General features: G+C 38.9%; 1 protein-coding gene across 8 annotated transcripts in view; it reads left to right on the forward strand.

Annotated features, from left to right (window-relative positions):
- Nucleotides 1-634: 634 nt before the first annotated feature.
- FKTN (fukutin) overlaps nt 635-16,009 on the forward strand; it is a 91,854-nt gene continuing 76,479 nt past the window's right edge. For 3 of the 8 annotated variants that reach the window (XR_010407777.1, XR_010407778.1, XM_064579592.1), the window contains exons 1-2: nt 672-766; nt 11,949-12,136. Coding sequence is in view for 5 of the 8 variants with exons in the window: in XM_064579592.1 (XP_064435662.1) it covers nt 12,032-12,136 (105 nt within the window). In the remaining 3 variants the exon portion in view is untranslated. Of the gene's footprint in view, nt 767-11,948; nt 12,137-16,009 lie in introns of those variants that run through there. The other 5 variants (XM_064579589.1, XM_064579591.1, XM_064579590.1 and 2 more) reach the window with 5 other exon arrangements.

Below are 16,009 nucleotides of genomic sequence, written 5' to 3' on the forward strand. Positions count from 1 at the left end.
ATACTGTTCCAAAGGAACGAAGTTTAGAGTTTTTAGTTTTTACTGTGGACTAATAATAGTAATTTTTGTAGAAACAACTTAAAATTACAGTATTTAGTGCTTTATAGTTTCCAAAATTCACGTCAAAATTGATACATATCTGATCCTTAACAATCCTTTGGATTACACTGTGAATTAAAAAAGCCAGGGCGGGAACTGTATGCGTGTCTATTTCCAGACGTAAACCGGAGTTTAACAGTCCTCTGGAGCTTGGATGTCATGCACCTCAACCTCATGAACTAAACGCAGCTGCTATTGCGCACTACATCCCCAGCCCCATCTCATCTGATGGTACCCTAAACAGAATTCAAGGAGTTATTCTGAATCTGCGTAGCACACGGACTAAAAAACTATTCGTTGTTTATCTGAAATTCACATTTTTAACTGGCATCCTATATTTTATCTGGCAAATTCACTCTTTAAGAAACAGCTCAGCTGGTGCCTCTCCAATTCTTGCCCCACCTCCTAAAATCTCACGTCGCCTCACTGCAGTTGTTACGTAGGCAGGCGATGGAAAGGGCTTTGGAATGCTAGGAAATCCTCAGGGATCAGTAAACTTTGGACGGTGAAAATGTGGCAGGAGCCCTAGACATGCAGAGGTCGGAGTCAGTTCAACGCGATCGTCTCCGACAGCTACCGCAATAGCCACGGCTCTGTACTTGACGGCACCTTTTGCAGCAGTTGCTGGGAATGCCGTAAAGCGGAGTTGCCGCCGCTGTTGGGTGAGGTAAGGTGTAGATGACGCCTCTTGGTCGCGGGGGATGGGAGGGTGCCTTCAGACAGGTATCGTCGGTGGCTCTGGTGCCCTCACCGGGCGTCCCCCAGCATTCTGAGCACCCGCCTCCCCCAGCCCCCCAGCGGCCGAGGGGGCCACCGGCTGAGCGCGCTCCGGGCGGGGCGGGGGCACTCTGAGTCAGTTCACCACTGGGGCAGTCCTTCCCACGCTCCTGGGCGTGTCAGCAAGTAAAATCCGCATCCTGGGACAGGCTCAGTTTTGGAGAGCGATCCAGACCCTCGTAGGACTTTGCCTGACGTTTGAGCAGGGCCCTGAAAGCCATCTCAGGATTTGCGAGAGCACAGGCACTGGGGGGTGGGGGGGTGGAGAGCGCTGCAGGTTGTGGGCCCAATGTGTGCAAGGGTGCAGAAGCATGAAAGGAACGACTGGGTTTGGGCAGCACCGCGTACATATTAGGGTAATGGCTGGAGGAATGGGTGCAGAGAAGGGAACGCTAGGAATGTGGCGGCTGCTAACGTTGGGTCTCAACCGGGAAGGACCTTGATGCTCTCTGAGTGTGGAGTTCTTCCACCGGCACTGGGGAACTACAACAGTTTTATAGAGAGGGATAATTTTTTTTTTTTAATTTTATTGTGTTATGTTAGTCACCATACAATACATCATTGGTTTTTGATGTGGTGATCCACGATCGGTTGTTTTCGTATAACACCCAGTGCTCCATGCAGTACGTGCCCTCCTTAATACCCATCACCGGGCTAACCCATCCCCCCTCCCCCCTCCCCTCTAAAACCCTGTTTGTTTCTCAGAGTCCATAGTCTCTCATGGTTCATCTCTCCCTCCAATTCCCCCGCCCATTTTTCCCTTCCTTCTAATGTCCTCCATGATATTCCTTATGTTCCACAAGTAAGTGAAACCATATGATGATTGACTTTCTCTGCTTGACTTATTTCACTTAGCATAATCTTAGAGAGGGATAATTTAATTAACCATCTCTCATTTTGACGCTTTCCCTGTGGGTTCAACTTTTAGTTCATTTGGGGAATATTTACTGAACCCCTTCTTGTGCTTCATAACGGATGGATGCTGCTAGCCATGCTAAAGTTTCATATGGCTTTGATGTCTGCCTTTTGTTTGCACTGTCAGTTGGGGGGATGTCTGGAAAGACTGGATATGTGTAGAGGTGGTTGTTACAGGCTTTGAATAGGAGTGAGGAGAACTGAGTTCAGAATTCATCACCATCAGTTTCTCAGGTAACATGAGGCAAGTCACTTCTCTCAGGGCCTTGGTTTTCTCAGATGTAAAAAGAGGACCTACATGATGTAGGGAAATGAGGGAGGCCTAGTAGAAGAGACTGGGATACTCTGGGGTTGGGTAAGGTTTGAATCATCAGGAACCATCTCTGTTGAGCATCTTGGGTAAAGATAGAAAAGTCAAGGAAGAGGCATTCATATTTTATTTATTTATTTATTTATTTAACTTATTTTAGAGGGTGGGGGAGGGTCAGAAGGGGAGGGAAACAGAGAATCTGAAGCAGACTCTGCATTGAGGGGGAGCCTGTGGAGGGTTCAGGGCTTGATCTTATGACCTGAGATCATGACTTGAGCCCAAACCAGGAGTCGGACATTTAACTGACTGAGAGACCCAGGTGCCCCGAGGCATTCATATTTTAGAGTCTGTTTCTGGCTAGGTTTCAAGGGCATAGAGGACTTGGGAAGGATGGCACTGGATATCAAAGGAACCCCAAGTGGAAAGAAAGTGCAGTATGTGTGAAAAGGAAGAAAAAGGAGTAAGAGACATGTCAGCAATATATAGGACTTGATTTCTTGTAACTAGGTGATTGATACTTAGAACCTGGGTTTTGAAAAAGTGAATTTAAGTGCCGTTGACAAAAATAAGCATTTTATCAGAGTTCTAGCATGCAATAATGTATTGGCAGTAAGGTGATTCAGGTTGTAGCTCTGGAGGTTGCCAATAATTAGCTTCTTGGGCTATCATTTAATTCTTCTAGAACCTATTCTCTGTAAAATGATATTGTTGGACAAGGTGGTCTCTCCTCTAAAGCCTGTAAAACTTGAGTCTAAGAATGGAGAACAACCTTCTGAAATGGGGGAGGGAGATGGTTGATGGAGAATGAAATGGTTAATTTTGAACATACTGAATTTGAGGTGTAGGAAATAGAGTTGGAAATATAGGCAGATGGAGTTCATAGACTGGAACTTAAATAGTGAGTTTTCTCTCAGAGGTGGTAGTTAAAAATCTGGAAGTAAATTTGCTTTGAGGGATAGATTCTAGAGTAACTAGGGGATGCGCCCATTTATGGGTGGCTAGAAAAATGACTGAAGGAGACACGTGGCTCTCAGAGCAAGGACTCGTTTTAAAAAAGATTACGTGTAGCCATAGTAGATTGTTGAGGCCAACGTTTTTATTAAAATAATTTAACAGCATTTGCAGCAAATATTAAGCACCCATTTCTGGGAACACTGGCAGAAAATAAATATAATCTCCATTGTCTATTCAGAAGTAATATCATTACATATTTATTTATTCAACAAATATTTATGTGTTTCAGGCACTGCTGGGTGCTAAGGATATACTGATGAACAAGGCAGATGTTGTTCCTATTATTCGTGCATGTAAGGGCCTTAGCTTCTAGGTCAGTGTTTTTCAAATTTTAGCATATGTAAGAATCACCTGAGGATCTTGTTAAAATGTAGATTGTAAATCAGTAAGTCTGTGGTATGGTCTCTATGTATTTTTGACAAACTCCAACATGATGCTGATGTTGCTGGTCTGAGGACCATGCTTTTAAGTTGCAAAGATCTAGATCCTGTCTGGCAAATGTGGCAGTTATTAAACCACTGCTACTACCCACCATCTGTTTTTTTTTTTTACTTTTTTTATTGTTATGTTAATCCCCATACATTACATCATTAGTTTTAGATGTAGTGTTCCATGATTCATTGTTTGTGCATAACACCCAGTGCTCCATGCAGAACGTGCCCTCCTCAATACCCACCACCAGGCCAACCCATCCCCCCACCCCCCTCCCCTCTAGAACCCTCGGTTTGTTTTTCAGAGTCCATCGTCTCTCATGGTTCGTCCACCCCTCCGATTTCCCCCGCTTCATTCTTCCCCTCCTGCTACCTTCTCTTTTTTTTTTTCCTTAACATATATTGCATTATTTGTTTCAGAGGTACAGATCTGAGATTCAACAGTCTTGCACAATTCACAGCGCTTACCAGAGCACATACCCTCACCAGTGTCTATCACCCAGTCACCCCCTCCCTCCCACCCCATCCCCCACTCCAGCAACCCTCGGTTTGTTTCCTGAGATTAAGACTTCCTCATATCAGTGAGGTCATATGATACATGTCTTTCTCTGTTTGACTTATTTCGCTCAGCATAATACCCTCCAGTTCCATCCATGCCGTTGCAAATGGCAAGATCTCATTCCTTTTGATGGCTGCATAATATTCCATTGTCATCTGTTTTTATTAATAATTTCATTGCCTTTATGAAAATAATGTATGATCATTATAACAATATTGGGACAGTATAGAAAAGCATAAAGAATGATGTAAAAAATCACCCATTTCCCCCACCTAGACATTATTGGTATTTTGGTGAATATCCATCCAGATTTTATATGTGTGCATATGTTCACACTTTATATATTGTCTTAAGTACTTGATACATTCTGAGCCCTGTGTTTGATTCTGTTAGCTGTATAATTTTACTAAGCTCAATACCCACACGTTAACCAAGCAATTAAGTACTCGCATTCTTGAGAGGAAGACTCTACTCAGTTAAAAATAACTTGGCTTAACACCATTCTGTTACTCAAAAAATGGGAAGGTATTAACATAATTAAAGCTTATAATGTGTAAGCTATAGTAAATGAGTACTTGTTAATTGACTCAGAATGAAAGACTTTTAAAAGCTTTTTTTATAACTTTTTTTTTTTAAATATTTGAAAATCAATTGATGTTCACATAGGCGAAGGCACCCAGATGAGATGGTACTGTATCAGCGGATTCATATAAAAGAATAGTACAAAATCAGCCATAGGAGGTCTTAAAGTAGAGGAAGTGACACAAAGAGGTACGTTAGAAATAATTTGACTTTGATCCCTAAGATGGGTATTTTGAGGACTGGTAGTAGGATATTCATGTAGGAGGCTTTCTATCTAGACAGAGGTAATAAGGCCCTTAAATGAGGCTAACTATATGCAAATGGAAAAGAAATGACAGCTTTTAGAGGCACTGAGAGGGATACACAGTTTGTTGACTCATTAGATACAGAGTTAGAACCACAAAAACTATTTTGTTTTGAACATAAGTAATTGAGAATATAGGGATACTATTAACAGAATAGATGGTCAAGTCATGGAAGAAATCTGGTGTGAAGGCGGACAGTGATTCATTTTAGGTGTTAGTGGAATGTTCAAGAAGACATATCCAGCAGTTAGCTGGAATATTTATAAGTCGTAATTAACCAGTAGATTATGGGACGTATCCCTAATAAAATGATTAAGAACAGGAGAATGTAAAGAGAACGTCCATCTGGATTTTATATCCAGGAGAGTATCGTAGGCATATTAGATGACATGGCTTTCTTCACCTTTTTACTTTGCCCTTGTAATATCAGTCCCCTCCTATCTTCACTTCCTTTCTTAGCTAGACTTTCTTATCTAGGTTTATCATTTCAGACACTCTTTGCAGAACCTTATCATTCCCTAGTCATTTAGAACGGAGTCACTATATATTTGCAATTTTTCTGGAGCATTAAATAGACCAATTTTTTTTTTTTTTAAATCCCAGGTGTCAGCATGTTGAGGTAGAGGTTATATTGCAGAGGGTTAAGAAGTAAATGAGTGTTAAGCAGTTAAAGAGAATTCTTAACCCCGTGCAGTCTAACCTTAACCCCCAGGCTACAGATAACTCAAGAAGTTAGCCCTGAAAGAAAAGGAAATGACCAATATGAAAGACCGGCAGTATTTAGGGAAGATTGGGTAGCATCTATTGCTACTGGGCCTTCTTTTGCTTATAGCAGCTGGAAATGTTGATTTTTTTTTCATGTCTTAACCTTGAATACATTTGTAGAAGCATTTTCTCTTTGTGCTTTCTAAAATGCTGCCTCATTTCTCTAATCATGCCTTTGCCTAATTACACTGCCCTCTTCTCTGTAGGTTAGCCTCCTGTTTTATTTTGCAGTGCAAGCCATATTTGAATTTCAGTTCTGTCTGATTCATACCACCCATGTCTCCCTCTCCTTTCTCTCATGTCCCTGAATAAGTTGGGACCTAGCAGCATTGAGGGGAACAGGCTAGCACACAGCATCTGTGAACCTAAATTAGGTGTCAGGGCTGATATTTCTTGTCAGAGGGCCTCTAATGTCAAGAGAGATGATCCAGAAGGCAGGAGTAGGGAAAAGTGGAATAAAAAAGTCAGGCAGTTAGACATTCTTTCAGACAGATCCTTACTGATGATTCTCAAAGGCATGGTGGTGGTGGTGGTCATGGGATGTCAGGTAAGCCAGGTGTCAGAGTCTTTCATTGCCATTATCTGCAAAAAACCCAAATAATGTAAAACGGGCAAATGGGAAGCCGAAAGAACATGAAATGCTGCTCTTGGCTGTAGAGAGAGCCTGGGAACTTGTCTTGAATTCCGCATCCTGTACATTTCCTTTCACATTTGTGTATAGCTTTGATCTACCACCAGTTTTTTTCCAAACTTTTTCATGTCTTGACACATAGTGAAATTGATAATAAAGGATATAAGAACGTGTTCGTTCGTGGCTGGAGATGACCAGTTTTGGGCTCTGGCTACCCCAGGCCCAAAGAACGAGAGGATTGATAGTTCTGACACGTATAACCCATTAAAGATTCGTTGGGAAGCAGATATACCCATTCCTTTCTTCATTGCCAATTCTCAGTTTATGGCACTAGTGATGGCAGGCTTCCATGTCATCTGAGACACATTCTGTGCTGTAATATACCATACTTACATTAACCTTCTCATATTTGCATTAGAACTTGAAGATACTTGAGTTACTTAAACCTCCTAACTCCTCTTAGTGTCGCATTATATATTTTTCTGAAAACATTTGCTTTTTTCCCTTTATTTTCCCCTCGTTTTATTATCTCTGCAATACTTGTTCCCTTTTTCATTAGACATGATATACTGTCTTCTTTAGGAAGCTTTCCCTAAGTATAAGTAAAAAAAATACATTACTTATCCTCCCCAGAACTTTTATTATGATAGGTAAAATATAACATGTAAAAAGAAATATATACACAATGTTTTTATTTTGCTTCTATTTTGCCATAGTTCTCCATATGTTATTTTTAAATGTTTCTTGTTCAGGAGTTGGAACAAAGTATGGGCTTTAAATTCTAAAAAAAAAAAAATCACTCTTTCATATTTCATATTTTGCTTTAACATAGAAGTTCCTGCAGGACAGAGTACTTTTTAAAATAGAAACTTTAAAAAATAATTTTGTGTACTCTTGAGCGTTGTGCAATGTATTTGAGTATACTTAGCATACATGTTATTTCTTTATATTAATTCAGCCAGTTTTAGACTGGTAGGGGGAATGATTCATAGGTACTAATAAGTATAATTCAAAATGGAAGGTGGTAAAAACCTCTCCTTGTGCTCCCGTAGTAATTTGTGCCTACTCCTTCATAACAATTACACTGTTTACATTGCCCCCATATTTGCCTCTGAAAGGGTCTATCACAAACTAGATGTGGGGGTGGTAAAGAATGAGGTTTGTGCATTTTGGAAAAAACTTCCATGCTATTCTTTAGGTACATCACACCTTCCATCACCATCAACATCACCATTCTTCTTTTGAAAACTTCTACTCATCTCTAAACTCTTAGAAAATAGGAAACTGTATCTTATTTATCATTTTATCTCCAGCTCTTAGCTTTTTGTGGCATCCGTGCTTGTAAGGTAGACAGTAAATATTCCCAGCAGGAAGGTAAAACTAGGAGTTTAAAGGTAGGAGAGATTAATTTTGACTCGGAAGAGCATGAAAGACTTTATAAAAGGGTTACCCAAGAGGAGTTATGAAAAGAGGTGTTGAGCTAGTTTTATGGAAATGGATGAGAGCATTTCACACAAGAGGGATGAGCAAAAGCAGAGGCAGGTAAGTGTGGTATGTATTCCAGGAATTCTTGGGCAAAAATTTCAGAGTGTGTAAAGTGGGAGAAGCCTACAGAATTTGCCTGTGTTCAGTCGGATTGTGAATACTCTTGTATGGAATTGGAACTTCATTTGTAGGTGGTAGAGAGTCACTGAAAAATTTTTATCATGGCATACCTTAATTCATCTTATCATCAACTTGGTATATTTGTCACTGTGTAGGTGAGGTTATGGGTAGGTAGAAAGTGCAGACTGGGGCTTCAGTTAAAATTAGCATATTAGGTACAGTTAGAGTCTAAATTAGAATGACAGTGAAGAAAGAAGAGGGAATTGATGCCAGAGATATTTTAGAGGAAAAATCACTAAGTCTTGGCCTCTCTTTTTTTAAGTATCACATTTTTCATTTTAAAGTGGTAACTACATTCCTAATAAAGAGATTGTGCTAGTGAAAAGGAATGTTTTGACAGGTGAATACTCTTCTTTTGCAATTGAATTGCCTTGGCATTTATAGAAAATAAGTAAAGTTAATTGGATATCATCTTGATAATAATAGTAGAGTTAAGTGATGATATGTGTTGGAGGTTTATTTTATGTTAAGAATTAATTATAGATTAGAGACATGTCCAAACAAGAGAACAAGACAATAATTTGGACCTTATGTTTCTATAGTAGTGTATATAGGCCTTTTATGCTTTCTTTCTATTTATTAATTCAGGCATAGAAGAGTCTCAATTACGGCACACTCTGAATGCCACTTTAGAAAATTACAGAGGAATCAGTATACAATATGTTGATGCACCATTTAATATAACTACAAGAAACTGAGCTGAAATATTGAAAATGAAGGATATTCTTCTTGTCATCTTGTGAGCTACTTTTATCAGAGTATTTGTTTTATTTTAACAGATTTTAACTGACAGCAAAAACTAATGTCATCATCAGTGTTATTTTATATATGTTGCTAGTTTTTATAGTTTGAGGAAACAGAACATGATTGTGATTTATTCAGTTGTTTTTGCTCTATATTACTGTTGGTATCATTTCTCTTAAGTAGTTTGTTGACTTTATATAATATCGTGTTTGCTTCATGTAGGCTTTAGCTCTGGAAGCTCCTTTGTATTGTTTTAAAACTCTAAACCAAGACTTTTGATTTTTTAAGATGGCAGAGTAGAGACATTTATGCCCTCTTCTATCTGAAATTACCTGAAACAACAAGGAGAATGAGAGACAGAGATTACATCTTTGATGAGACCAGAAATCCTATAACCCCAAATCAAAATATTTGAGAAATGGTTGTCAAATGTAAGCAGAAGGAGATTAAAAGAGGATGCTAGTAGGAAGAGATCTCAAAGCTTGCAGAGCAACGTGTGAGAGATCATCTGTTCACAGTGGGTCAGGATGTATAGGAAGGCAGTGAGAGCGTCCTTGGATTGTTTGGCTGCATGAACTAGCAGGAAAGGAAGAGCAAATGAGAAAACACACAGATAAGCCATCTTTGCAGAACACACTTTCTTGGTGAGGCAAGAAGTGATGGCTAAACAGCTTTCTCTGTCTTGTTCTCAGACACATTCTCTTTGTCTCTCATTCACACACACATGCGCAAAACACTCTGTCATAAATGCTTTCTTGTACATCAGTGACTATCTTCTGGTCTAGAACCAAGCCTGCTTCTTCCTTCCACAGTCCTCTTGCAAATAACTGATCCTAGTAGAGTTCACATCGTTCACAGGTAAATAATAAAAAGGAAACAAGCACAGTATCTACACAAAAATGCTGCAAGAAAAAAGGAAAAAAGAAACAGGGGAAAACAAGTGAAAAAGAACCCATGAGAAAACTGTATTGGCCTAACAAATGTGATGAAACAATCACTTCTTGAAAAAAATAGACAAAGTTTATTGACCAGGGAGAAATAGTAAGACAACAGGATCTGATAAATCATATTCTGGCAGAGCTCAAGAAAGAAAAGGAGAAAAATAAAATCAGAAATAAATGGCCATATTGGAAGCAAAAAGAATTAACATTGTTGAGAAGTCAGAAAAGGCCATGACGACAGGCTTTTGAAAGTTGAACAAAGTGAAATGAGAATGAAAAGAGATGAAACAAAAGCCCAGTTGTGTTCTGGAAATAGAGAATTCAACATTAGACCAGAAAAATATTCAAACATATAACTTAAGAAACTTCCCACTAAAGAAATCTTAGTTCTACAGATCAAAAGGGCATGTAATAAAAATTAGTATACATTAACCCTTGAACAGTGTGGGGATTAGGGACACCGAGCCCCCCCCATGCAGTTGAAAATCTCTGTGTTAACTTTTGACTCCCCAAAATTTTAACTACTAATAGCCTACCATTGACCAGAAGACTTATTGATAACATAAACAGTTGATTAACACATATTTTGTATATGTATTATATATCGTATATTTGCAAGAAAGTAAGCTAGAGAAAAGACAGTGTTATTAAGAAAATCATAAGGATGAGAAAATACATTTACAGTACTGTAAAAAATCCACGTATAAGTGGATCCATGTAATTCAGACCCGTGTTCAAGAGTCAGCTGTACAGTCATCAACATCAATATGTAATCTAGTTTTTAAAAAATTGGATTTCAGAGGTAAAGAGTGCATTCTCTGTTCACACCATTAAAAGGGTCAATTTACCTGTAGGGGAGTCCTGGGGGAAGGATCAGATATTGTCAAGGGGATATTTAGCATTATAGAACAGTGGTACAAAGCCTATAAGTCATCAGGGGAAAGAAAGTATGATCTCAGCCAAACTATCAGTTGACAAGTGTATTTGAACAATGTAAGAACTCAAGGTAAATAGTATCTATAAGTTTTTTGATAAAGTATAAGAAGATGAATTTCAGCCATCCAGTAGATGAATGGAGATGATTCAGCAAAAGGATTGGCAGGAAGGTAGGATGAACAAGAACAAATTAACTGTGAGATTTGTAGTAACAGAGTATAATAGAACTGTTACAGGGTAGAAATAACTAATAAAGTCAAGAATGAAGGAGGAGAAAAAGCAGGAGAGTAAGTATAAATTTGCTGATTTCCTCTTATTTGTCAGCTGGAGAACAAAGGACAAAAAGTTTAGACATCAAGTAATGGAGGTGTTAGTATATTTAAAGGAATAAAGATGAACACTTGAAGAACTAAATATAATATGTTTAACCAAAATCAAATAGTGCATAGGAGGTACAAAGAAGTAGAACTATATTAAATTTCTTATCTTAAATAGATGCAACCAAAGATGAAAGAATAAAAATTTTTATCTTTACACTTTACATTTGCAAAAAAACTGAAAACATATATGGGATATTTATAAAAACTGACCATATCCTAGATCACAAAAAAACAACAAAAAGCTATCATACAGATGATGTTTCTTCTTTCTTTTTTTTTTTAAAGATTATTTATCAGAGAGCGAGAGAGAGCACAAGCAGGGGAACAGCAAGCAGAGGGAGAGGGAGAAGCAGGCTCTCTGCTGAGCAGGGAGCCCGATGCGGGACTCGATCCCAGGACCCTGGGATCATGACCTGAGCTGAAGGCAGCCGCTTAACCGACTGAGGCACCCAGGCACCCCAGATGATGTTTCTTGACCAAAAATTTTCTCAATGTCTTCTATGGAAGTGGTTCTTAATATGGTCAACAGCATCAGCATGGCCTGGCAACTTGTCAGAAATGCAAATTCAGAAGCCCCATGCCAGATCTACTGAATCAGAAACTGTAGGAAAAGCCCCCAAATCTCTGCTGGTCAGGTTTTACAGATATCCCATTTATGTTTGTTATTTGCAGTTGTTATTTGTAGAATGCCATGATAAATATTTTTGTTCTTTCATGTTTGGTCTCATATCTAATTATTTAGGAGAGGAAATTAGTAAATCAAAGAATGTTCCGTAGAACTTTAGGTAACTTTTTCTTTGTTGTAGTGCTGGTTATTAGAGGTGGAAAAATTAAAAGTAGGTTTTGTTTCTTTAGAAATATCTCTTTTGTTTACAATATCTTTTTTGTTTACAGAAAGCAAGATTATCTTCTTATTCAAAAAAGATGAAACGAACACGGTTACTCTCAAAAGACAACCAAGTGAGCACCTTAGACTAATGAGTAGAATCAATAAGAACGTGATTTTGGCGCTTTTAACTTTGACAAGTTCTGCATTTCTACTGTTTCAGTTGTACTACTACAAGCACTATTTATCAGCAAAGGTAATATTTTTTCTCTTTTCTCATCATTAGGGAAATTAGTTTATTTTAGTACAGTGTACTTCTCCCTCCCATTCTAGGGGAGGATACTTCTCTGTTCTAGTTGACCTTGACCATGAGACTTACTTTGGCTCGTGGAATATTATAGACATACGCAGAAATTTCAAAGGGGCTGTTATGGTATGACTTGCCCTTTGTGTATCCCTGACTTGCCAGGAGAAGAATGTGCCCTGGGTAGATCCTGTCCCTCCAGTCTGGGCCCTGGATGGGATTTATGAAGCAGACCAAAGCATAGCTTCCTGGCTGACTTGCAGATCTGACAGAAAATAAATGCATATTAGCCTTTAAGACTGGGACAAGCCCAACTGGAGCTACCCAGGCACCCCTATGAGCTATTATTTTTATTATTATCTTCAATTTTATAATCAGAAGTAGTATTTGTTATATCATGTCCATGGCATACAAATTGCCTTAGTAATAAGCACCATATTCATTAAGCAGAATTGAACAAAATAAGGCATAAAATTAAATAAAGCTCAGTAAACCTGTATACTATTAAATTTGCAAAGTTTGTATTATTTGTATTAGAGTTCTTGTTTTTTATGTTCACTATTAAAATAGGTAGAAATGATGACATCTAAGTTCTGAAATACCAAAGGTTACTTTTATTAAAAAATATGGAAAATACATTAAGCTATTCCTAATCAAGTAATTTTGCATTCTATAAAATGGAGCTTTAAACTTTATTAATTCAAAACTTTATTTAAAAGTTGCCATTTGCCAGGCATTTTGACAGGGTGATAGAAGCAATGAGAAATGGTTCCTCTCTTCCATTTATTTATAATTTGTTGGGGATGGATGCTACTGGAAGTATAGATGCTTCTTGTATGTTATTAGTGTGAAGATAAAATATTATCTATAAGGAATACTAGTAGTTTATGCCAACAGGAAAAAAATTCTTTATTTAAAAATAGTAGGTGTAGTTAGAGTAATAGATGCTGAAGCTCCCAACTTTTTATTTTTTATTTATTTTTATTGTTATGTTAATCACCATACATTACATCATTAGTTTTTGATGTAGTGTTCCATGATTCATTGTTTGCATATAACACCCAGTGCTCCATGCAGAACGTGCCCTCTTTAATACCCATCACCAGGCTAACCCATCCTCCCACCACCCTCCCCTCTAGAACCCTCAGTTTGTTTTTCAGAGTCCATTGTCTCTCATGGTTCGTCTACCCCTCCGATTTCCCCCCCTTCATTCTTCCCCTCCTGCTACCTTCTTCTTCTTCTTTTTTAAAATTTTTTTAATTCTTTTAATTTTTTTATTTTTTAAAGATTTTATTTATTTATTAGAGAGAGAATGAGAGAGAGCACATGAGAGGGAGGAGGGTCAGAGGGAGAAGCAGACTCCCTGCCGAGCAGGGAGCCCGATGTGGGACTCGATCCAGGGACTCCAGGATCATGACCTGAGCCGAAGGCAGTCGCTTAACCAGCTGAGCCACCCAGGCGCCCTTCTTTTTTTTTTTTTAACGTATAATGTATTATTTGCTTCAGAGGTAGAGATCTGTGATTCAGCAGTCTTGCACACTTCACAGCGCTCACCGTAGCACATACCCTCCCCAATGTCTGTTACCCAGCCACCCCATCCCTCCCACCTCCCACCACTCCAGCAACCCTCAGTTTGTTTCCTGAGATTAAGAATTCCTCATATCAGTGAGGTCATATGATACATGTCTTTCTCTGATACATGTCTTACTTTGCTCAGCATAATACCCTCCAGTTTCATCCACGTCGTTGCTGATGGCAAGATTTCATTCTTTTTGATGGCTGCATAATATTCCATTGTATATATATACCACCTCTTCTTTATCCATTCATCTGTCGATGGACATCTTGGCTATTTCCATGGTTTGGCTATTGTGGACATTGCTGCTATAAACATTGGGGTGCACGTACCCCTTTGGATCCCTACATTTGTATCTTTGGGGTAAATACCCAGTAGTGCCATTGCTGGATCATATGGTAGCTCTATTTTCACCTTTTTGAAGAACCTCCATACTGTTTTCCAGAGTGGCTGCACCAGCTTGCATTCCCACCAACAGTGTAGGAGGGTTCCCCTTGCTCTGCATCCCCGCCAACATCTGTCATTTCCTGACTTGTTAATTTTAGCCATTCTGACTGGTGTGAGGTGATATCTCATTGAGGTTTTGATTTGTGGATTTCCCTGATGCTGAGCGATGTTGAGCACTTTTTCATGTGTCTGTTGGCCGTTTGGATGTCTTCTTTGGAAAAATGTCTGTTCATGTCTTCTGCCCATTTCTTGATTGGATCATTTGTTCTTTGGGTGTTGAGTTTAACAAATTCTTTATAGATTTTGGATACTAGCCCTTTATCTGATATGTCATTTGCAAATATCTTCTCCCATTCTGTCGGTTGTCTTTTGGTTTTGTTGACTGTTTCTTTTGCTGTGCAAAAGCTTTTTATCTTGATGAGGTCCCAATAGTTCATTTTTGCCCTTGCTTCCCTTGCCTTTGGCGATGTTTCTGGGAAGAAGTTCCTGCGGCTGAGGTCAAAGAGGTTGCTGCCTGTGTTCTCCTTTAGGATGTTGATGGACTCCTGTCTCACATTTAGGTCTTCCAACCATTTTGAGTCTATTTTTTTATTTTTTAAAGATTTTATTTATTTATTTGAGACAGAGAGAATGAGAGAGAGAGAGCACATGAGAGGGGGGAGGGTCAGAGGGAGAAGCAGGCTCCCTGCCGAGCAGGGAGACCGATGCGGGACTCGATCCAGGGACTCCAGGATCATGACCTGAGCCGAAAGCAGTCGCTTAACCAACTGAGCCACCCAGGCGCCCCATTTTGAGTCTATTTTTGTGTGTGGTGTAAGGAAATGGTCCAGTTTCATTCTTCTGCATGTGGCTGTCCAATTTTCCCAACACCATTTGTTGAAGAGACTGTCTTTTTTCCATTGGACATTCTTTCCTGCTTTGTCAAAGATGAGTTGACCGTAGAGTTGAGGGTCCATTTCTGGGCTCTCTATTCTGTTGCATTGATCTATGTGTCTGTTTTTGTGCCAGTACCATGCTGTCTTGATGATGACAGCTTTGTAATAGAGCTTGAAGTCCGGAATTGTGATGCCACCAGCTTTGCTTTTCTTTTTCAACATTCCTCTGGCTATTTGAAGTCTTTTCTGGTTCCATACAAATTTTAGGATTATTCCATTTCTTTAAAAAAGTTGATGGTATTTTGATGGGGATTGCATTGAATGTGTCGATTGCTCTAGGTAGTATTGACATCTTCACAGTATTTGTTCTTCCAATCCATGAGAATGGAATGTTTTTCCACTTCTTTGTGTCTTCCTCAATTTCATTCATGAGTATTTTATAGTTTTCTGAGTACAGATTCTTTGCCTCTTTGGTTAGATTTATTCCTAGGTATCTTATGGTTTTGGGTGCAATTGTAAATGGGATTGACTCCTTAATTTCTCTTTCTTCTGTCTTGTTGTTGGTGTATAGGAATGCCACTGATTTCTGTGCATTGATTTTATATCCTGCCACTTTACTGAATTGCTGTATGAGTTCTAGCAGTTTTGGGGTGGAGTCTTTGGGGTTTTCCACATAAAGTATCATATCATCTGCAAACAGTGAGAGTTTGACTTCTTCTTTGCCGGTTTGGATGCCTTTTATTTCTTTTTGTTGTCTGATTGCTGTGGCTAGGACTTCTAATACTATGTTGAATAGCAGTGGTGATAGTGGACATCCTTGCCGCATTCCTGACCTTAGGGGGAAAGCTCTCAGGTTTTCCCCATTGAGAATGATATTCGCTGTGGGTTTTTCATAGATGGCTTTTATGATGTTGAGGTATGTACCCT

Source organism: Mirounga angustirostris, unplaced genomic scaffold (assembly GCF_029215605.1).
Source record: "Mirounga angustirostris isolate CCGP_5_RB_7025 unplaced genomic scaffold, mMirAng1.0.hap1 SCAF_15, whole genome shotgun sequence".
Classification (NCBI taxonomy): Eukaryota; Metazoa; Chordata; class Mammalia; order Carnivora; family Phocidae; genus Mirounga; species Mirounga angustirostris.